General features: G+C 37.0%; 2 protein-coding genes across 6 annotated transcripts in view; one reads left to right on the top strand and one right to left on the bottom strand.

Moving 5' to 3' along the window:
* FBXO8 (F-box protein 8) overlaps positions 1-15,681 on the bottom strand; it is a 19,014-nt gene extending 3,333 nt beyond the window's left edge. Inside the window, exons 1-5 of one of the 2 annotated variants that reach the window (NM_001006446.2) lie at positions 15,493-15,681; positions 11,052-11,388; positions 8,666-8,792; positions 2,088-2,206; positions 291-487 (exon numbers count right to left, since the gene is read on the bottom strand). In NM_001006446.2, the coding sequence (NP_001006446.1) occupies positions 291-487; positions 2,088-2,206; positions 8,666-8,792; positions 11,052-11,380 (772 nt within the window). In that variant the 5' untranslated portion in view covers positions 11,381-11,388; positions 15,493-15,681. Of the gene's footprint in view, positions 1-290; positions 488-2,087; positions 2,207-8,665; positions 8,793-11,051; positions 11,392-15,492 lie in introns of both variants that reach the window. The other variant, XM_015276238.4, reaches the window with a different exon arrangement.
* The window catches only part of CEP44 (centrosomal protein 44), a 13,843-nt gene continuing 5,682 nt past the window's right edge, over positions 15,458-23,618 (top strand). For 2 of the 4 annotated variants that reach the window (XM_004941076.5, XM_004941077.5), the window contains exons 1-8: positions 15,458-15,797; positions 17,026-17,078; positions 17,586-17,721; positions 18,327-18,474; positions 19,042-19,188; positions 20,080-20,187; positions 21,641-21,814; positions 22,165-22,374. In XM_004941076.5, the coding sequence (XP_004941133.2) occupies positions 17,633-17,721; positions 18,327-18,474; positions 19,042-19,188; positions 20,080-20,187; positions 21,641-21,814; positions 22,165-22,374 (876 nt within the window). In that variant the 5' untranslated portion in view covers positions 15,458-15,797; positions 17,026-17,078; positions 17,586-17,632. Of the gene's footprint in view, positions 15,798-15,914; positions 16,005-17,025; positions 17,079-17,585; positions 17,722-18,326; positions 18,475-19,041; positions 19,189-20,079; positions 20,188-21,640; positions 21,815-22,164; positions 22,375-23,618 lie in introns of those variants that run through there. The other 2 variants (XM_420525.7, XM_046940686.1) reach the window with 2 other exon arrangements.

Here is a 23,618-nt window from a genome sequence, read left to right on the forward strand (position 1 = left end):
AGAGCTTAAGCACAGAAAAAGAGTGACAGAAAACTAACATGAAAATACTCCCACCCTTATCAACTGGGTCAAAGAAAATAATCTTTAAGTTATTTATTTACCCATTTTCAACCCAAATGAGACGATGATTGAATACTCAACAAAGGTGAAGGATGCTACCAAGCCATGTTTATGCTTTGAGAAATATTCGTTTAGGTGCTGATCATAAATCTACTGTGAACTGTAACATCATCCAAACATACACAGAAATACAGAGAGTGATTCATTGAATCAAAGCTCTTTTTGCTTACCAGGGCTAAGGCCAAGCTCTCTCATCAAATCAGGGTTACAAGCACAGAATCTGTGAGAGAACTTCGTTATGAGAGTCTCAAGGTACTCCCCGCGCTCCTCGGGGGCATGAATATGTCTGAAGAACTCTCTCAGTGCATTTGGCAAGAACTGATTTCTGAAGTTGTGCAGTGTCACAAGGTCATCCAAAACATCTCGCCTAGTGGAAGAAAATCTCAGGTAATTAGAGAAGTGATTTTTGTTTTTTTTTGAAGCCTGTTTAAGCATGAAAATGTAGATTTAAAAAACAAAATAGAAGGTTTAGAATAGTTTTGGAGCTTTAGAGTGTTTTATTCTATTGTTTCATTTTTGTTGAAAGACACAATTATCACAATCAATACAAGGAACAAATACACATTCTTCAGACACTTGCAATAATAGCCAAATATTCTAAGAATAGACATTAATCAGAATTCTAAATTTCTTTACATACATATTCATTTACAGTACACATAAAGGCTAATAGACTTTAATTATCTGTCAAAGTCATTAAAAATGCAGTAAAGGGAATATATTTGTGCATATTGTACACATTTTGGTGCCTATGTAGAAGCTGTTATAGCAGCATCCTGTTAAAACAGGTTTAAGTTAGATAAAATGTGCTCACAAAACCTCTTGAAAGGTGAAGTCCATCAGGGTACAGTGCTACCAAATGTTTTTCACTGAACATAGGAACAACTAAGTGATGCAAACTCGCCTACATAAACAGATGTGCAGAAGACATCTGAAGTAAATTTGGAAACAGAATATTTTGCTATGTTGATCCTTTCTATTAAATATCTCAGTACCATGAGTGGTACTGTACTTTAATGTCTAGAAACCTAATTTTTACTACTTCTGCCTGATTTCACTTTATGAAGGGAAGAATAACAGCAGTAGAGGTTGCTAAATTTAATCGTTAACTTGCAGTCTCATCTGGTAAATGGTTTCATGTTTTTTCTATTGCTCTAAAACATGATAATCTGAAGTTTTACAGCATAGATCTGCCTCTGACAGTGACACTAAAGAATGACTGCTTATTTTTATTTAGCAGTGAAGGCTGAGGAGAATGAGATGCATGACAGGATTCCTGCTATAAGTGCTGCTGTTCATGTTTTTCCTATTTAGGCATAGGTATTAGTTTCCTCCTCTATCAAATCTGTTTGAATTTGTAGTTTGTGCTCCTCTTTCCTGATACTGCACCACCCAAATCTGAAGATTTGGTAGGCAAAAGAAAGCACTGTGGGGATAGGAGAGCAAGGTACAGCAGGGGCAGTGTACCCTGCTGCTTTCAGTCAGAGGGTGCTCTGCAACATCTTAGGGAGTGAGTGTATCTCCCATTTGAGAAACATCGGACAATCAAATAGTGGTTAGAGAATTGATCGTGATTAAAAAGCTGTAATCATTTGGTAGAACAACAGCTTTTTCCTATTAACATTCATACTATATATGAAGAAAGGAAGACCAGATTAAAATATATACATATATCATACATTAGAGGCTATCCTGTGCAGCTTAAATGCACAATATTCCTTCTAAACAATCTATAAGAAGAATTACAAAAATGGTGAAATAGCACACTATGTGAGAGTCATTGGTTATACGTAGTATTTTCACAGGTTCCCGTATGATCAAAATTCTGGAACTAAGTAACTGTTCAGATTTAGCAGCAGCATTACTTAGTTTTACATCAGTAAAATTACAAGCAAAATAACTATTGTCAGGGTTGCTGTACGTTGAAAACAAATAGTGGCTTTCTCTTCACAAGAAATTCAAATTACCTTTCATCAAGATAGATTCTCAGCTTCTTCCAATTTAGTGTTCTTGTGCAAAAGATAAACTTAGCTATTTCCTTTGGCGAATCATCTAGTATGCCCTTGGACATAAAGTAGTTGACTCCCTGAGATAAAAGACATGTATGCATAAATATGTTTCATCTTCATATTATGGTGAGGAATAAGCACTGTACTTAGCAACATAAGAAAATTATTCCACTAATTACTTGCATTTTATTCTAGCAGAATAATTTCACTTCCTCTCAATCACATTTCAGCATGCACAATACAATCTAAAATTACAAATCAAATGCAAAGGAACCTAGTTTGTTGTTATGGTTGAGATTTTACATATACTTAGAGTAGGACATTTAAAATTGTGAATCTCATACGAGCATGGTAGTTCAGCAGAATTTCAATTACAGTGTTTTAATACCGTATAATTTTATTTAACCATACATTTTAACCATAGATTTTAATTTCAGAACTTTAAAAGATAAGAAAATCTTAGCCATAATATGTTTTGTCTTTAATATCTTTGACTAAAACATTAATGTTCACACATGTATGCGATGCATCACATTCAAATAGATGCATTAAATGCATTTGTTTAAATGTGTAATACTGCAAATAAACACAAGCACGCAGATTTCAAAGCATAGGTAAATATAAACATATAAATAGACATATAAAAATACGCATAGACAAAAATAAGAACGCTTCATTATATAAAAATGCTTTAAGAAAGATAGAATTAGTATGTATATTTTATATTCATTTTATAATTTGTAGAATTTTCCAGTTTGCCAAGCATATATTTCTTATAGAATACACATGCCAAATTTCATAGAAAACAGCAGTGAAGAAGCATACTTCACTGTTGAAAGGAGTTTTATTTTTTCCTAAAATAAATACAAATATGAAGGTTTCATACACTTAGGGGGAAAAAAAACTAGCAATATTAGCTTCTGATTTTAAGAAGAATCCTAGTTTGAGACAGTAGTTAAATGCTCTGCATTATAAGCTTGCATTTAAGTCCAATTTAGATGATATTTAAGTCTGCCTGTAGCTTGGACGGGCAACATAAGATTGAGTACTTTCTTGAATTAGAGCTAAAAATGAAATTAAATCAAAATGAGTATCAACTGCTTATTAATTCCTCAAGCACTTTGGTGGCAGTTTGCACATGACTACCAGCAGAACACCAGGGCTTCACTAGTTCTTTTTACTTTTAGCTTATCTATTCCTCCTTTAAGGATATCCTGCCTCAATAAGATTTCATTATTTGCTTCAGTAATAAGCACTTGCTTAAGATAATACAACTGAAGCCTGTCAAGGAAGTGTGAATAACTCTTCTAAAGGCATATTTCTGCTGCAATTATTTAATAAATGCTTCTGCAACATATCTGGAAAATACCTGGCGTTTCATAGCTGAAGCAACATGAAAATAACATCTACTTTAAGATAGATGGTACGTTGGTTTCTCTGTGCCAGTAAATGTCATAAGTTATTTCTTTAGTACATTACAACTCAATAAAGGATCTTTACCTGATATGCCACTGAGTCTCTGCAAAACGTTTGTGTTCCCTGTCTCTAATTCCCAATCTCTCCCCACCACACAACAGTTGACCATATATCCCTCTGTGAATGCAGTCTCTTTAGTCATTCTCCTTATCACTTTCACAAATAAACAGGGTGTAAATATGTTTCAACACACATAATTTTAAAGTTGCTATTTATTTCTTTGTAAGCAATGACAAATACTTTGCAACAGTATAAATCTGATTTCTCTTTATAGTTCTTAAGTTTTAGCAAATTAAATTTATTTTCAAGATTTAAGGCATGTCATCTAATCTGTTTATTGTAACACTATAAACATCCTCGGATTCCACTCAGAACCCATGTTTCAAATAAATCACATCTGGTAGATAAAATGGTTGCTTGTGGCAGGTACATTAGCTGAAATAAGTAGTTCTATGCACTATTAAATCCTATGCTAAGACTATCTTTCAGTCATCTGGTGATTCTCTCAGGCAGCATTTGCCTGAATTCAGCTAGGCAGATTTGTGCCGCTACCTATGAGGTCTGAAGAGGTGTTTTAAACATTTACGAAGTACAGCATGATGAGCTGGCTTAGTTGAAGAGTAATTAGGTGAAGAGCACAAGGGTGAAGATTTCCAGTAGCTCTCTGTGGAATCTAGTTGGCATTATAATGCTCTTAGCATTAGAGATTTAGGAAAGATGCCTTAAAGATACCTTGACTTCCATGGCCAAGAGTGCTAGTGCTGAACTTCAGACATCTGTAGTTTCCTTTGTCCTTACTATTTAGATATACACACAAAACAAACTAACCATATTCTAAGTTGGTGACAGAACTTACTGAAATCACATTTTGTCTTTTTCCACACTTGTTCCACCTTTTTAGTATTTAAATGGAATTGGCTGCCAAATCAGAATTAGGACACCATGAAGCTTTTTACCTAATGCATGTTTAAAAATAGTACAGCAAAATATGTGCCAAATAAATTAGCCAGTAAAGACAAATTTCACTTAACATTTGAAATTTGACAAACATTTCTACAACTGCTCTATTTGGTCAACTTAAGTAGTTTTAAAAGGTAAAACATTTTTAAAGCCTAGGAAATATGGGAATTCAAGTTTAAATACTAGGTCAAATATATAGATGATTTCTGCATGTCAGTGATTGTTGTTCTATGTTGTGTATAGGGCATCAATTTGTAATCAGAGCTTCTAGGTAATACTAATATGATTAGTAAATTATTAATTATTATATATATGCAGTATTAATCATCACATTTTTTTAGAGAAATACGATATCAATATGTTTCATGGTTCTTCTTCCAGAACAAAAAACACAGTATCAATTTGATATTTTCTAATAGGCATTTATGAAATTGTTTTCCTAAGCTATGTAGTCATACACTGACTGTGTTATTTGTTGACAAATGTGGACAGAATGAAGAACATGCATTTTGAACGTCATTGCTTTCATTTTATGCCTTTTCAATGCATTCTTGGTGATACACACTTGTGATGCGATCTTTTATTTCCAGAAATATTTTTCATGTCATGCAGCTTCCATAATTGGTAATTTGGAAGACTGAAATCTTTTGACTTTAAAGTACAGTTTTCAAAAGTTTTCAGCTGTTGGGTCCATTCCACCTTTTCACACACTTAGAATGGAAGTTGGAATCACACAAAGAACTTCCTGCCCCTGTCACTTACACATACTTTTAATATCCTTAGGACAAATAACAGCACATGTCAGACTTGGCTTGCTCAGTAGATCACTATTAAAGAGGATAAGTGTTCCAAAAATTTGGCTAACAAAACATAGAACAGTAAATATTCCATCATCTACAGACTTCCTATAATTAAAAGCCAAGTAATGGTGCTTTATCTAAGCCACTACAAATTAATTAATAACCAAGACCTGAAGATTATAGCAAAACTAAGGGCAGTTGCTAATGAATGAAACAATTTCCATAAAACTGGAAAGCCAGGTGTAGTGGAACTGCCATCATGGCTTGAACCAGTGACTGAGCACCTGGTAGGAAGGGAGGGCCAACCCAGGGGAGCTCAGGTGTATGCGTTGCACCTGAGTGACTGGAAGGGGTGGAGCCAGGATCCACCCCTTCCCAGACCTCATTTAAGGGTTGGCAGCAAAGGCAGGGGGATTTTTCTGGAGATCTCTGTGTACCTGGTACCTTCTGAAGGTAAGCAGGTTCTTTTCTTTATTTCTGTGCCCACTGCTGTTGTGTTTGTGCAAATCTTCACTTACTGCAGCCTGGGATCTTGCTGCTCTGCTGTCATTGTCGCACTTTCCATTGTGTTACAGTAGTTATAGTGTGAGCAGTGCCTCTGCTTACTGCTCTTTACTTGTTGTTATGCTATGTATAGGAAATCCTGACCTCCCTGAGTGTTCTTATACTGTCCAGGTTCTAATAGACCCATACAAAGAAATGCTATTAAACAAAATCTGTAAGAAATACTATTGTTAAAAATGAAACAAAAATTAGATATTTTCTGTCTGAAGTATTCTTTTCCACTTTCCATTCCAAATGTAATTCCATAGCATAGACCCATGTAATTAACTTGACAGCGTGTTTTGTAGGGAACTGGAAACTGTATACGGAACAGTGGAAAATAACTTCTGGTTGCTTACAAACTAAGTCATAAGCATACATGATAGGGAATGAGTACTTCATGAGAAACATTTCACATATGTTATACACTCTTCTAAACAAAATACAGCAGAGATAACGTTGGTAGTTTAAACAAAATATTCATATTCAAGACTTAGAATACTAACTCTAACCCATACCCTCTCCCAAAGGAGGGGAAATAAAAATAATAATAATAATAATAAAAAAAAAACAAATTTCAAGATATTGGCTACAGTGGTTCTGATTCTGCCATTATGGAAAAAACAACAACAAACAAAAAATCAGAAACCAAACATGCACTAGAAAACTTTCAGATTATATGTAATGTGATTATGCACATCTTTTTTCAGCAGAATGTGAGCACCTGGTATGAATTATGCAAGCTCATGCACATAGTCAGTACGTTAAATTACAGCAGATACCACAACACCATGCACACAACAATGGCTAACCAAAGAATCCTACCACAAAGCGTGTAGATGCTCTTCCCTACCCCGTGAGCCACCGCTAGCTCTGGAGCTGCTGCTGTGGAGCCTGGTTACCCACTTTCATGACATGGGCGCTGTCCTTTGGAGAATCTTGCTCCTGTGGCTGTAAGTATTCCTATTTTTATAGTATTTGATCAGGTCTGTTATCAAATGTAAAGCAGAGTTTGGCAGGAAATTCCAAGACACAATTTGTAATAATGGAATGTCATATATTCCAGTCACAGTGTCCTTGTAATAATAATTTGCCAACATCACAGTTGCAAACAAGAAAAGTATTGGTATCTGTGAATTCTCCTGAAACTCAGTCCATGAATGATTCCTACCAGGCTATGGTGCTTCACAGGGAGAGAGGAACAGAAGGCATAGGAGATACCCTGAGGTTCTCATCTCTCACTAGGCCTGATGCAGACTGTTTGTACTGCTACTGTACAACATAACCATAATGAAGCCTTAAGAAGCATGTTAGCATAACGAATTTAATACTTAGTTTAGGTATACTACTCGGTAGCTCTAGTTTGCTTATCTTTGTTCCCTTGAAAAATACTGACACTTCCATTCAGTGCCTTTTGTGAAAGATCCAAATGCTTTACATCTACTGTAACTGCTTTAAATTAGGCAAGGCTGTTGCCAATTGAGACTTGATATAGCCTTGAGATACATTTTTATTTGAAAAGCCTTACAGTTATTACTAAACTCATTAAAATCCTGCTGAAAATCAGTGCTAATCTCTCAAGTGGCAAGGTGCTGAGAAGACATCTCAGCACTACGTACCAAAGTTCAAAGCAGAGCTCTGTGAGAGAAATCGCAGAATACTTACTTATGACTAAAAGAAGTAATGAGTTTCTTTATCAAGCAGAGTATGAGATAAAGCAAGAACTTAAACAAAATCTCATTACTGCAATGATCTATATGACTATTTCACCCTGCAGCCACAAGTTCTTGTTTTTTGCATCTCATCAGCAGAGCAAACTATTTGTTTCCTGAAAAAAAAGTATATCTCTTTATGACTTTTCCTACTTTAGATTTGTTCAGCTATCACTTCCTTGTGTACATATAAACATACGTAGGATGTTAATATTTTTGTTCAATACTGTCTACCTACCATCTTTTCCTAATAAACATGTAGCATGAGGAGTCTAGTTTTATATACAGAATACTGTCTTGGTCACCTTAGAATTAGCTTTTGCCTGAGAAATACGTAGTTATCTACTCTCAAACAGGTTTCCTCTTTGAAAAATGAGAGAGAGGCACAAAGAGCCTTTTCCAGTTAGTTACACAGGCTAATATATTGAAACCTTTTAGTTTGTAATTGGGTATTTTTAGAAAATATATGGTGTAATATACTATGAAGAAAGATTCTATTTACACAGAACAAAAATCCACAGACATAAAATCAAACTGATATTTCAGGTAGTTCAGCAATACATTTTTTCACTGTGCTTCTTGACCACAGAAGTATTTAAAAATGCCTTAGGAGAAACCACAATTGTCACATAAGTAATTGCTGTCTCTTTGCACCTCATCCTCCTATAACTGAAGTCAGGTAAAGTGAGATTAAACCCATACTCCGAAGCAGCATTTGACTGAATTTTTAAGCACTTTTTTTTTTTAATACCCCACTTCTTCAGTTAGGATCTCCCTCTTGCTCCCAAGTCAATACACAGTAAGGAATTTCTGGCATTCATCGGTCAGACTGCTATACCAAGCATTTAAGAGGCAAGCTCTGTAAGTAATGCACGCAGGTACCATATGCAAAAAAAAAAAAAGTCAGGATAGGGCTACAACTTAGTATTAACCATTCCTATAGCACAAGAAATACTAAAGCTTGGCTTTTAATATGTCTATGACTACAAAATAATAATCACAGATATTTTGATCTGTTTGTTACTGTCAGCAAGGGTTCACTTACCTCATCAGGGTTGGCATTAAAGGTGAGACTGCCCTCATCTAGCTGCATATACAATTTTCTAAAAGAAAATCCTAGAGGTGGATTCTTATTGTATATAGAACAGTGACCCCAAGTGGATTTGCACAACCTATGAAAATAGAATTAGTCTATTGTCAAAAACCTTTTCTGTATTTCATGTATTTACAAAAGCAAAACGTAATCAACGCTGCAAAACCAAGTACACAGACAATAAGAAAACTTAAGAATAAGATTGACTGTAACACTTAATTCTTAACCCTTCTGTATGTTTGTTTCTAAAGTCTTCAACTATGATGACACTTTCTTCTGCAGGTTTTGGTATATGCTAGTGCAACCTCAAAATGTATTCCAGTAGGTGGCATTGTAATGACATCCACGCAGCTGGAACCTCTGACACTCCCAGTATCTGAACAGTAGGTAACAAGTGACAAATTGTTCTTTTGCAGTAGCATCATAGATTAAAAATCTGTTTCTTTTCTCATGTTCTGGTTGTGTGGTGAGTTGAATGTCACATCTGCACCAGAATATGCAATCTGCTACTTTGTACCCATCCTTTTCCCAGTCTTGACCAGTCTGGGTTACTTGATCAAACCCCATGCCTCCATAAATATTTTATCTATATTTTCCATTAGCTCCCAATTTTTTTTTCCTTCTATCCTGCCTCTGACTCCATATGTTTCATCAGTTTTATCAGTTTCTGTTCCTCATCTCAGTTTCCTTGATGATGCTATCTAATCTTCCCTTGAACTTTCACTTCGTAGGCACCTTGCTTCTTATTTAAGTTCCTTATTTCAGTTCCAGTTCTGCTTTAACATATGTTTTCTAAAAAAGTGGCCACAGTGGCTAGAATTCTTCAGGTGGCTAGAAGGTGGCTTCAGGTGGCTTCTATGAAGGAAGAAACTTCGTTTTCCTCTCAGCAACTTGGGTCTTATTTGAACTGAGTTCTGAAACACAACTGTGGGACTTGCTAAATTCTAAGCTCAAACCCAACCAATAGATGTGGATTGTTAATAATTAAGATGTTAGCAGACATTATGTGAATTGAGACTTCATAAAAATGAGCTAAACTAGGACAAATTTTCATAAACATATGCTTGAACTGAATATTAAGGACGATTTCACTAAAAATGATTGAGCTGTTTCCCAAGGCGAACTCTGAGGGAAATATACTTTCTTCAACCTGTATATTAAGAATATATATTGCACACAATTGTTTAATTAAGAAGCTATAATATATTTGTACTTTAGAACTGGAAATTTATTTGTATTTTGCACAGTTCTGATACCAAGGATCAAGAACAATATGATAACAAACTGCAAAGTTATTTTATGCATGTAAGCTTAATTGGACCTTTACTAGAACCACCACTTCTTTTGTTCAGGACTGTCATCTTGGCAAGAACAATTGTGACTAAGAAGTTATAATTGCATTATTCTCTTGATGAAGTTCATGAAGTGAACTCGGGAGAAACTGCTTCAAATGCAGAGAAGCAAACAGACTGAGAGAATGAAATAACACAATGAAAGGAAAATAATCAGGACCTGGAACAGCAATCCACTTGTTACATTAATACTACTCACTGTGAGTTAAAGGATAAGGCTATGTTTTGAAAGAAGACAAATTCTGCTGACAATCTACTCTAAAGATAGGTGAGCTTTCATAGGATTCTTTCATAGTGGTCTGAAACACTGAAATGAAATGTGGTGTTTTTAATTAAAATTTAATCTTGCACGATTTTATTTGATAGAATATTCCTTTATTTCCTGGACATATAAACAGGCAGAATTGCCTCTGCATATTGTATAAATGTTTCAGCTGTTAGATAGTAGAAATTCCATGACATGCTTGCATAACTGGCCTTTTCTTTCCCCCTTCCTTCTGTTGCTGTCTTCCAAAAAACAAAGGCATAAGTTGCTCTAACTCAACTGAAGTAGATGAGTTATTATTCCTTTCTACCCAGAGCTTCAGCTTTACAGAACAGATTTACTTGCTCAAGCTGGATATTTGTTTGTTATTACTTCTCTGAACTTCAAACATTTCAGCTGTGCTTTGATTTAAAACAAGAGTGAATGAGTCCTTGTTTGAGGGGAGGGGGGGACAAGGGGGGAGGAGAGGAACAACAGGTTTGTAGTAATACACACACATATGCTTATACCCAGCACACTTGTTTATATAGAAACCTCTACCACTATCTTAGTAGTAATTAGAAATCCATAATTACACATTTTTAAACTGTGCTCATTTTTCCCCTATGCCAAATCTCATTTAACTGAGAAAACCTTTGCTATGGTTGGAATAATACAAAGCACAATTTGAGACAATAAAATATTTTTACTACTCCCAAGTGATGCATTTGTTTCTGCTTACCCTTGCCAGAGAAGCTCATCGTTAGCAAGATCTTGCCAAACACATGAGGCTAGACAGAGATCAGTTGCATTCAGGTATGACAAAATGGTAAAACTAAGCTCTGGTGGCAGCATTTCCAAGTTAATGAATCCTTCCTGTTCTTTAGATTTTCTTGTCTTCAGTAAGTGGTAGATGTCAATGCCTCCTTGGGCTTGTTTCCGGTGGCTTGTATTGGAGACATTGTTAGCAGCTATTCTCCTACCATGCTCTCTGGTAAGATAGCCTTGTCCACTGAATCCTTGGTGTTGCAGTTGCTGGTTCCTAGCAACCCTCCAGAGTCCCTGACCCATCTGTGAGCCTGCTGGAAATAAAAAGCCAAATTAAATGTTGTCATAGTCACATTTCCTTTAACATTTAATGAAAATACTTTAGTTAGAAACAATGGAAGTGCTACAAAATGTGAGGACAACCAAAATTATCTGGAGGAATGCGGAACACAGAAAAGCAGGCTGTGACTGACATAAGGACAACATTTAAGAACTTAGAATTATTGCAGCTAGAAGCCATTCCCAACTTCAGTGTATTTTCTCATTCTTGTTTCTGAGCACCCAAAACACTTCCTCAAACATTTTTTTCAAAGTCATAAGGGTTAGGAGCTTGTGTATGCGTACTAAAGCCAGGACCTCAGCTCAAACTATTTATCAGTTCTGTCGCTTGTTCAAGAAACACAATGTAGCAACACATATCTGAAACACAGTATCACTCGCTAAGTAAAGATCAATTCTGCTCAGTACACAAAGAGACACTGCAGCCCTGAGAGAGGAGGTATTAATACAACTTCTTAGGCAGTACTGGTCTGGATGTGTAAAGACTACTTTCCACAGTTTGAGCACTTTAGATTACAAAAGGCCAATAAGAATCCATCGGATGGTTGGTAGATAACATATGTGTAGTAAGCAAAAAAGTTAATAGCCTCTTGAACTCTTGAAAACTGTAAGCAACGTAGCCACCTTGTTTAACCCTTCTTAATCACTATGACAAAGAATAAAGTAGTAAAGGAACATGAAGACTGTATCCTCAAAACACTGTTACAGTAAATTCACAGAACTATATGGGTTGAAGGGACCTCTAGCGATCACCAGTTACGGTGCTGGACAGTTCTCTGAAGTGTGAGTCCACTGCAACAAAGGCTTGGAAGAAGTCTTGTCTGGAACAGAAGGTGGTGTTTGTTCCTTTCTCTTTGCTGTCCCTCTCTAATGCCTTTTTGAAACTGTGGTACAAACTCATATCCTGAATCTTTAGATGAGCGTCCAGAAGTATTTAGGTTCAATGTAAGAGACAAAAGTCAGCTTACTGACAAAAGCAAATCTTGGTTCCTGCATCTTACTTATCTCAACTTGTACATCGTGTTTATTTTTTGTCAAAATTTGCTGTAGGTAGTAATAAAAAGAACAGAGAGTTTAATTAACGTGACATTCCCATTTTGCTAGGCATTGCATATGAGCTTGATAGTTACTGAAGTAAGTACTCAGGTAAACAGGTCCAAACGTCTTGAGAGGCTCCAACCAATTCTAGCCCTTTGCCTTGTCAGTGAGTTGAACATCGTTAAAAGTCATTATGTTTTTAAACATTCAGATGACAACTTGAAAGGTCCTGTTCACTCCCAGAAGTTATGAGGTGATCTGAACGACTGAGTAACAATGATCTTCCAATTCAATTGTCAGAAATATTATGTTTTTAAAATAGGTAAATGTATACACATGCATGTAGATGTGAGTCGAGTATAATCTGGACATTCATAGAATCATATCGTAGAATGTTTTAGGTTGGAAGGGACCTGAATTCCAGCTAATATCTAACCAAAATCTCCCCTCTTCTAGTTTAAAGCCACTTTCCATCACCCTATTGCTATCAGATTGTGTAAAAAGTCAGCCTCCACCCTGTTTATAAGTTCCGCTCAGCCACTGGAAGTCTGCAGTGAGGTCTTCCCCATCCACCAGGACCCCAAGTCATCCTCTGCAGGGCTGCTCTCATTGAGTTCTCACCCCAGTCTACACGCACTATTGGGACTGCTCTGACACAAGTACAAACAAACAAAACAAACTGCCTAAATGTATAGCACTAAAACTAAACAAAATAATAAAACAGCCAAAGAGCAAGTCATTAGTTTCAGGGACAGAAAGAACCAGATGCCTGTCATTCCTTGTTATTAACTCTTCTGCCACTAAAGTATCAGAAGGACAAAATATGATAAAAATGAAGTAGCAAATATGAAATTTTACAAAATAAGTAATAAGTGAACTTCTATGTGAGTTGTGTATGTCAAGTAATGAGAAAAGAAAGTTCTGTTAATTAAGGTAACTTTTAGTCAGACTAAGGAACACATTTTGCTAATATTTTTGCTATCTGTTCTGACAGTAGTGTATACAATTTTAACAGAGCTGTATTTCCACATACATTTGTTAGCTGATTAAAAAACGTCTTTCAAAAATACTAACTACTTGGACATACTTTAAGGCAAAAACAAAACAAAACAAAAAAACAAAACACAACAATGTAATAAGTAATTTTAAAGGCTCTGAAGGACATTAGAGATTGTATTGCAACACATTTCATAACACATCAGGATGACAAAACAGAAAGAATGACAGCATTATCAGAAACAGATGATCAAAAGGCTGCACCCAGGGAATTATCAAGTGAACTTTATTCCATTAGGTAAGGATCTGGCAATTTTATAATAGCTTTCAAACTTCTTCAGTCAGATTATCTTTCTGTTCTGCAGGTCACACTTGTAAATGGGTCATAGTTGCATAGGATCAAGTTTTCCTAGCCCTAAATCAAACATTTTGATTTGCTACATTTACTACATTTTATTTGCTAGTTTAATGTTTTTACTGCAATACCCAGCTAGTAGTTCCTGTTTACAAACTGCATTCTGTTGAGCAATACTGAGCTAACAAGAACACCAGTGTTTGTTGCTGGTGCTCACAGGGTTCATCTTGCCACAGAATGCTAATTGTGACACATCATTTACAGCCCCATCGCTTTTAGATTACTTGACATCATTGTTCCAAGACAAAAACAAAACAAAACAACAACAACAAAAAACAGTGCTATGGTATCCAAGAAATTAGACTTATAGAGTTCTCACATACTTATGCAGAAAATATCAGTAGAGAAATCTCTTAGAAAGACTTTTTAAAATAAAAAACTGATTACAAATGCATATTTTTATTTTAAGCACCAACTGAATAAGTTTCAGGGATGACAAAAAGCAAGACTCAATTCAAGTCGACTGCTGGGAACATAGTGCATGGCTACTCAGCAGCAGACATGCTGTTTGTAGAGCCAACCTTCTTTTCCCTGTCAAGCAAATGCTTTCAGCTTTGCAGTAATCCAGGATAACGCTTTGAGATCTCACTCGTAGAACAGGGTGAGTCAGTGCATCATTTTTTCACTCAGAGGTGACGCACTGGTGACGCACAGTTCCAGTTGTGGATGCCCCATCCTTGGAGGCATTCGAGGCCAGGCTGGATGCGGCTCTGGGCAGCCTGGTCTGCCGGTTGGTGACCCTGCACATAGCAGGGGGGTTGAAACTAGATGATCGTTATGGTCCTTTTCAACCCAGGCCATTCTATGATTGTATGGCTCTAAGAGTAATGGTGTCCCAGACTGTAATTTTGTAATATTGTGAACATCCATTTTCAGGCCCCAGATTCAGGAAGCCACTCAAATGTATGTTTCCAAACTTGTGATTGATGTAACTTCAGCTAGTACCCGCAACCTTCCGATTGCTTGGCTGTCACAACTCTCATGGGAAAAAGTGACTCTAAGCTTATTTATGGACTGCTGATCTTCCCTGGCACTGCCTGGCCTATGGCTATGTATCAACCTGACCTAACCTTTCAGAGAATCCCAGAACCAGGTCTGCTTCGTGTTACTGTGTTCCAGAGTAAATCGTTTTTGCATTGGAGCCCATGACAGAAGACTACAAGGTAAATGCCATCTCTGTTAGGACAAAGATGTAGTGGTCCTGGTAGCCCCGTCACCAACAAAGCACGCGCGCAGGCTCCATGCGAGGCCTTTGCATTGCACCGAGCTCTGCGGCCGCGTCTGAGTCCATCTCCGCGTCTTAAGCTTCTTTCCCCACAGCCGCCCTCCGCGCGGCGGCCTGCCGACGCCCTGGCTGTGAGCGGCACAGCCGCCCCCAGACAACGAGCGTGCCCGTTCCACAGGCCGCACCGGACCCTCACACCCGAGGACAGTCCCTGAGCCGGACCCCGCCGAGGGAAGAGGTGACCCCGGACCCTCGCAACACCACCGGTGGTTCCGCCCCCGAGTCCCATTGGCCCACGCCAGCCAGCCCCGGCCTCTGATTGGCCGCGCCGCCCGTCCATCATCCCGCGGCCGCCTGCCTGCCGACCGAGTCCAGCCGCGGGAGCCCTTCCGCGGTCCGTACCTGTGTGAGCTCGGGTCCAACCGCCGCCGCGACGAGCTCGCTGCGGGTCGGTGCGTGAGCCTCGCCGGGCGGAGAGGGGCTAGGCGGCCCTAGGAAGGGGCGGAGGCGGTGAGGCCCCGCTGGCGCGCAGGGAGCCGTCGCCACTGCCGCCGCGCCTCCTGCTAGGCAGGTTTGACGTTCGCTGTTGTTGCTGGAAGTGGCGTCACCGCGGAGGGACGCGCTGGAAGCGGAAGCGGTTGTTGTGCCGCGCGGCGGCAGATTCGGGCGCCTGAGGCGGGCGGCTTCGGCCGCGGAAAGCGCCGCCGGTGAGTGCCGGGGCCTCTCGGAGGAGGGCTGGGGCAGCCCGGCTGCTCGGGTGCTGTGGGGGAGGCCTGTCCTCGGGGCAGGCTGGGAGGGGGGGCGGCAGCGGGACGCAGCCTGCCGGCACCTCCGACCCCAGCCCGTGCCCGCCGCTGGGAGAAGATGACAAAGTTGTGTATCCTGGGAGCATATCGTCATGTGCACTCTGCTAGGTGAAACTTCTTCACTGCTTGGCCTGACGGGTTCCTAAGTGTTTGTTTGCTGGCACGGAAATGAATTTTACGAAGATGATAAGTAAAGGACATCTTCTGGCACTTGGTCTTGTTGAATTTCCTCCCACTGGCCTCTGCCAGTTATCCAGCCTGTCCAGATCCCGCTGTAGGGCCTTTCTACCCCAAGACAGATCAACGCTTCTGGCCTCTTGGTGTCGTTTGCAAACTTACTGAGGGTGCACTCAATGCCCTCATCCCAGTCATTGATAAAGATATTAGATGAGACAGGCCCCAGTACCAACTCCTGGGGAATACAAGATTGGATGCCAGCTGGATTTAACTCCATTCACCACCACTCTCTGGCCCCAAACCTCCTGCCAGGCCTTAACCCAGCAAAAACTACAATTTACAATTATGGCAGTTACTCAGAACAGACCTCAAGGATGTGAGAAATGCACTGAAGAAACATTATTTCCACAACTCTGAATATTGTGTCTAACATGTTTTTGTTGGTGTTTTTGTTTGCTTTTTTTTTTCTTCCACCCTTTCTCTCAAACATTTCAAAGTTGCTGGGCTTGGCAGTTTGCTAATAGACTTTCTCAGAGTCTAGCAGTCTGCTCAGAAGGCTAAGATGTAGGCTATTTGTTTTCAGTTGTGATTTGGGAGCTGGGCTGTTATCCAGTCTCTGCTTTTAATGTTTTGTGTTGGAGAAGAACTAATATTGTTTGCTTACAAACACATGCTTGCAAGATACAGTAAATAGTGCTAATAGAGTGTCTGTGAATATAATGTATTTTTGAAGGAGTATCAGCTTTATGGGTTTCTTTTTATTTTGTTCTCCAATGACTTTTTTTTTTTTTACTCAGTCTTCTCCTCCACTTGAGAATTTGTTAATCAATTTGGCCAGAAAATATCACTACAAGTCTCCCATACCTCTTTATGCCTTTGACACAGCTGATTTGGATGATGATATCATGCATTATTGATTTTCTTCTGTTGTCTTTTTTTTTCTTTCTTGCAGGATACCTCTGCAGAGAGAGGGGCACCATTTTGTAGTTTATACTGTGTCATTAAGTGAGTCTCCTGTGAATGATAAACTAAAAAGCAGGTTTTTGACTTGTGCGTTATGATGTAGAGATTAAAACTGGACCTTTTGGCTATAGTGCCCATAAACTTAGACCTAACTTGAAGTACCTAGGCTGCCTAGTTTATTGCACCACTTCTGCCTGAACAATTTTAAGTCGAGTTAGTGGATTGTTTATAGGAGAAGCATTGTCTCCTTTGAGATATCAAAGAAGCTTATTCAATCCTTTTTTGTTTGATTTAGCAGCCCTAAATTCTTCATATGCACTCAGATCTCTATCTTTTAAAGGTCTTTGATACTTGATGGGATTAGGCATTTCTACTCAGTCCTGATATGGGTGAATCGAGGGAAATAACTGGTATTAATTACTATTGAGCCCTAGGTCTATGCTGTTTTGTAACATGTCAGAAATAGTCACCTCTAGAAAAGAGTAATTTCAGTGACAGTGATGTATATTGTAATTTTAATGTGGTTTTTTGTTTTTTTTTTTTGAACAGACAATATTACTATTACCTTGTAATCTGAATGAACAGTATTTGGAAGAATGACAACCGGAGACCTAAAAGGAAGTTTAAGAAAAATAGAACAAGGACTTCGCATGCTAAGTTATCCAGGAGATGTGGATTATACAATGTAAGAAACAGTGTCAATAAATTTATGCTAATGCATGATGAGAACAAGATGTGTAAGCAAGACACTGGCTTTGCATCCAGTGATGAGTAAGCAGAGAGAGTATGTCTGTGTGAAGCTGGTGTTTGGTATGCATGAAATGAAAGATGAAATAATGCAGTTTTGCTAGTCTATTTTTTTTTTCCCTTGATTAATCTCTCTTTGTTTCTTTCTTTGTAAATACTGACAACACTTTCTTCAGGAATTTTCATTCTGTAAAGATGGAACAACAAGGTGTTTAAGATTGAGCTTTTGGGCTTTGGACCTGAACAAGTTGGGATGATATGGGGGGTCACAGAAAGCATTGTTTCAGGCATTTTATGGATAACTGTAAAGACTGCTGAATGAGATATGCTTGGAAAGTTGCTTACAATCAAGAGAACCAGTGAAAAACTTGAAAATACAGGAGAAATGATATAATTTAAGTGTAATGTGCTTGCTATATTGAGGGGGTATAATTTGAGTATAGCACATTGACTATATTAACCTTTCAAGTTAAATGTTTGCAATTGTATAATTAAAGTCTTTTGTTCTCTTCTGCTATGTAAAGTATTTCTGTTTCTTAATAGGTTAGTGAAGGGTGATCCAGCTGCATTTTTACCCATTATTAGCTATTCCTTTACATCTTTCTCAACTTACATAGCAGAACTTCTGGTGAAATGTGATGTGGAACTTACAGCAAAGAGTGACTTGCGCTTTATTGAAGCTATTTATAAGGTATCTGTCTTCACATTCTTTAAAAAAGAGGCATAATTTTGTGTATGACCTCATAAAAGTACCTAGTGAGAGTGAAAATTTTTGTCTGTGAATAAGAGCTGTAATTTGGTTGATGTTTAAGATTAATAGTAACTAAGGATGTGGAAAGTCTTTAGCTTCCTCATTTTCAGGAAAATCTGAAGAAATTTGAATTTTTAGGACAGTCACAGAATCAGTAATGTGTTTGCATTACATATTAGGTTTGAGGAATGCTGAAATATTTGTTGAACAAGTTATGTAGTCAGAAGTGGACACAAAGAAATTGTAACTAGCAGAAGAAAAAAGTCACAGCAACTTTCAACAATTATAATGGAAGCTCAACTAAGAAATTAGTTTGGCATGATATTTTAAAATAATTTTATGCTTAAACTCCAATTTTTAACAGTTTATAAATTAGAATCAAATCAAATGCTTTGAACTGAATAAGTGCAGAATGAAAGAAAGATTGCAGAAAAATAAGAACCTGAGCATGTTATTTCTACAATATTTTTTTTTAATGACTTTCAAAGCAAACTTTTTTTTTTGCAGCTTCTTCGAGATCAATTTCACTATAAACCAATCCTAACAAAAGAGCAGTTTCTTCAGTTTGGTTTTGCAGAAAGAAAAATGCAGATTGTTTGTGACATTATTAACTGCGTGGTGAAAAAACATAAGGAACTAAGTAACCTGAATAAGGTACTGATCAAATGATAACTTCATTGTGAGGGGTGTTATTTTTGATGTATTTTTGGTCCCTTAGGTAGAAGGTGAAGGTTAGTTTATTTTTGTCAAAATAGGGGGAAAATTAGTATAAAGTTTCATTCTGAGATTCTTAAATGCTGTTGAGTTTATTAAAGAAAGAAGCTGCCAGTGTGTTGTAATATAAACAAAATAAAATTACTAGAACAAAGATCAGTTAAATACCTGGTATCTTTATGGGTAAGTAGACTCTTCTGTTTCTTAACACAGCGAGTGCTTGTGTAACTCAAGACGTTACAGGTAGATTTAAAAACAAAATCCTCTGCAGTATTAAAGTTCTGGTAACATTTAATTTAAATATGAGCTTGTATTTATGTTTTGATAGTATACATCTTAAGTCTGATTATTTTTATTAATCACATTTGGTGTACATAAATGTCTTTAAACACAGTGTAGATGATAAATACATAATTCTAATAAAATTGTCTTCATATTTCAGTTAAGTTTATAAAATCTTTGGAACTTCTTTTTGCTTTATTTCTAATTGTGCTTCTGAAAGTGACGTACTTTTATCCTATTTGATATTCAACCTTGCAAGTTCAGTATTTGTGATCAACTTTCATGCAGCGTTGCATTGATGTTAAGAATATGTATATGGTATTCACTTTCAGATCTGTTTTCTCTGTTAATTTGGGTTGGATATAATATATATATAAGATGTATATATTTTAGACAGTGTTGTATTTCAGAGATTTAAATGCCTTTATGTATGTATGATGCAGTTTTCTTGCCTGCCAATGGTGGTTGGAAGTAGTGTCTTCGTTTCCCTCCCAGAAAAATGTTCCGGTATTAGAATGATTTTTTTTTTTCCTCCTCTTTATTTTGAAGGTTAAATCCCAAACAAGGAAGAAATTCAGACCTTCAAAACGTGAGATATGGTCCAACTGTGGTAATGTTCTTGTTGATTTCAGTGGCAGCACTCTGAACTCCAAACAGGTATGAAATAGATTTTATGTTGCATGTCTAAAAGAGTCACTTTCTGGCAAGTCAGACTCTTTCTGGGCTATGTGCTTTCTTGTAGGTTTTAACATTTGGTCATGCTGGATGTTTTTTTTTTTTTCAAAATGTAGTTGATGGAGATAATGGCTATTACAGGAACTATCACTTTTTTTTTTACTGAGTAGTTGATTGAGTCTTGGTGGTAATGATCTAGTACTGTTGAATTATACAAAAGGAGGAGGAACAGTAATCAAAATGAAAATGCAATTGGAAAAATATCATACATCTTTTTTGAGACAGAATTGCATTTGACCTGACAGGCTGTTTTGAAAGCTACACTTAAGATACTTCTTGCTGTTTTTGCTAGAATCTGTTTAGCAAAGTTTTCTTAATGCATCATTCCTATTTGGCTTCAGTTTTCTGAGAGTAATATTTGAGCTGATACATTATGGTATTCTTGTCCCGTGGAGGAGACAGCTTTCCCCATTTTTTTTCTGGTTAAATGGTGGAAAGTAAAATCCTACAAAACTTTCTTTAGGACTCAGCTCAATAAAGCTCGATGATTGCTGTTAAGAATGAAAATACTGTCCTTAGCAGTGAGGAAAACTTCACTAAGAAAGCACCTGAAATCACTGTTCATCAACCATGAAGTGCCAGATTAGTGAAATTAAATGGGAAAATATATATAATTAAGAATTCCCTTGAAGAGAAGAATTTCAGTGTCGCTTTAAAACATGTAGTGTCTTAACACTTGCAGATTATTACACAATCCACTACTAACTGTCGATTCTTGATCATTAGACAACATTTTGGTTTGTGAAAGGTAGTGATGATAAGACTTGGTCCATCTGGGAAGGAAGGCAGAATTTGTCTTTTGTTCTCTCTGTGGGAAATATTCAAAGGAAGGAAAACCTTGGTAACATGCAGTACTTTGAAAGTAGTCAAGAAAAAAGAGATTTCCAAATTTCTTCCTTAAGCTTATTTTTTTCTGAAAGGTTGAGTCGTGGAGGTCATTGTTGGATCAATCCACATATGTTATTTCATAGGAAAGTAGAGAGTTTTAATCCACACTTTGAAGTCTAGCAACCTTAGACAATATTCTTGTGGTGTTTTTATAACAAGAAAGGCTATAAATGGTTTCAGCACTGTTTATAGATGGGAACCGGTATATTCAGTAAATATAGTAATTTGTTTTACATTGTTTTACATAATGTACAATTTACATTATATTTGTTTTACAGTTCTTCCATATCTATATGACTTTAAAAAAAAAATTTACACTACCTGTTGTGGCTTTCTGTGTTTTGCAGCCAGTTGGGATAAAACTTCTATTTTAATTTAACAATTAAATGATAGAACGATAGGTATTTTATATCAGTTATCTGTCTGATGCATGTGAATATTCTTGTACTGAGAACATCAGTGGGTTTTTATTTTTATTCTTCTAAAGCATGCTCAAAAGATGCCTCTTGTAGAACGACACTCAGGAGATGAAGTTGGTGATGACCTTCCTCTTGCACCTGTTAATCCAACACCCCTTAATCCTCCATCCCTTCCAGCAGAGGGAGGTAATGAAGAAGAGTTGTACTTAGATGATGATGTTGTGGAAGTTAAATGTGAACAAGTAAGAATATTTAAGTTGTCGTGCATTTCCTAACTTTTTTTACAGGACATTTCTTAAGGGACGAGGTTTTAAAAGAATAGCTGGATTCTCTTTAAATATAACTAGGAGATATATATATTCAGTGGTTAAAGAAGTCAAATTATACTGACCTTTGAAGTGCCAGTTCTGTTAACAGTTTCTGTAAAAGCTTAGTTCAATGAACAATTAGTTTATAGCAATTCTGAAAGATAATTTTCTAATGTAGCACAGTGTGCTTACTTAAATTGAGGAAAATTGCGTTTAATGTCATTGATCAAAGGATGAGTTATATCTATGCCAAAATTAGAAAATGTTTTTATCCACGTTTTCAGGTCATAGAAGACAATTCTCAGATGGAGTTCCTAAGGAGTCAACTTGCTGATTGCCAGGAAAAGCTTCATAAGCTAGACTGGATGGAAGATAAGCTACGTGTTTTAGAAGAGAGGCTGAAAGGGAAGGTGATTATAGATGAGAAGGACTGGAATAATTTGTTGAGCAGAGTTTTGCTTCTTGAAACAGAGCTGTTGCTGCAGTCCAAAAAGGTATATTAACTTCATTTTTATTTCTATAATAAAAGCAGATATGGCTATCAGAATATTAACTTTTTTTTTTAGTGTTTCCCAGCTATTACTAGGTGACAGGAGTGTTGCCAAACAGTGCTGTCAGCTTGTTTCTGTTTGTCCTACCTCTTGATGTATGTCTTTCATGCTTCTTACCCGGGGGTGATCTGAATGCCACTGTTGGTTGAGGATATTTTTTTCCAATTAATTGTTACATTCAGTTGCTTTCTGATATTCTGTAGCAAACTTCTCCTTTGGAAACTGTTTCCAGCAGGTGTAGCTCAGTATATTTTCATGTAATGACTGTGTGATTTTATATGATCAGTGAACTTGTTGAGATAACTTTCACAGACTTAAAATTACACTGTCTTTGAAAGCTTACCATATCTGAAGTGGAGAATTTCACTGTGATGGGGACACATTTAAGGCTTCCTTGTCCATGTTATTTTGGATTTCTCATTCTGGGCTGCAAATGTTATTTCAGTTGTCTGAAGTGATACTTCTTCTGAACTTCATTTTTAGTGGTCCAGATTGATCTTTAATCAGATGTAGTTATTCCCTTTGAAAGATTAAGACTTCATTATATCTCACAGTAGTTATATATAGGTGGCATGCACAGTGGAAAATAAAGGATTAATGGAGAAATTGATTCTGACTTTAATCATGCGCTAACTTTATGATTCTCTTAAATATCTAGCCTAACTGATGGCTCTTCTCATTTTTGCTTGCTCTTACTTGCCTTGTCTGTGATATTGATTGTGTTTTTAAATGTACAAAGTTATTACAACTGTGATGTTACTGTATTTGTCAGAGCTTATCCAGTATTTATTTTCTTATAAAGATCTTTGCTAGGTAAATGCTATTCAATTTCATGTATGACTGCGAGTCAATTTCTTGTGCATAAATATTGTAATTTAATTATCAGCAGGCGTATGTCTAAGTGAATCAGACAATATTATGTTTTTTCTCCTCTGATCAGTTTCAGGGGCCCTTCAGCTACACTACCGAACAGATCTGAGTCTTTTTCAAATGTATTTGCTTCAAGAGGTGGTTGCAGCATGTGTGGTGTGGAATGGCTTATAATCCAAACTAGGCTTTTTTTTAATTTCTGTAAATGTTTGGTTTATTACTTTGGTAACATATTTATTGAAATAGTTCAGAGGTCTGGAATAGTATGGAATATTCAGTGTGAAAATACTTGACACTACTATCATTCAAAAATCTAC

The sequence above is a fragment of the Gallus gallus genome, chromosome 4 (assembly GCF_016699485.2).
Source record: "Gallus gallus isolate bGalGal1 chromosome 4, bGalGal1.mat.broiler.GRCg7b, whole genome shotgun sequence".
Taxonomy (NCBI): Eukaryota; Metazoa; Chordata; class Aves; order Galliformes; family Phasianidae; genus Gallus; species Gallus gallus.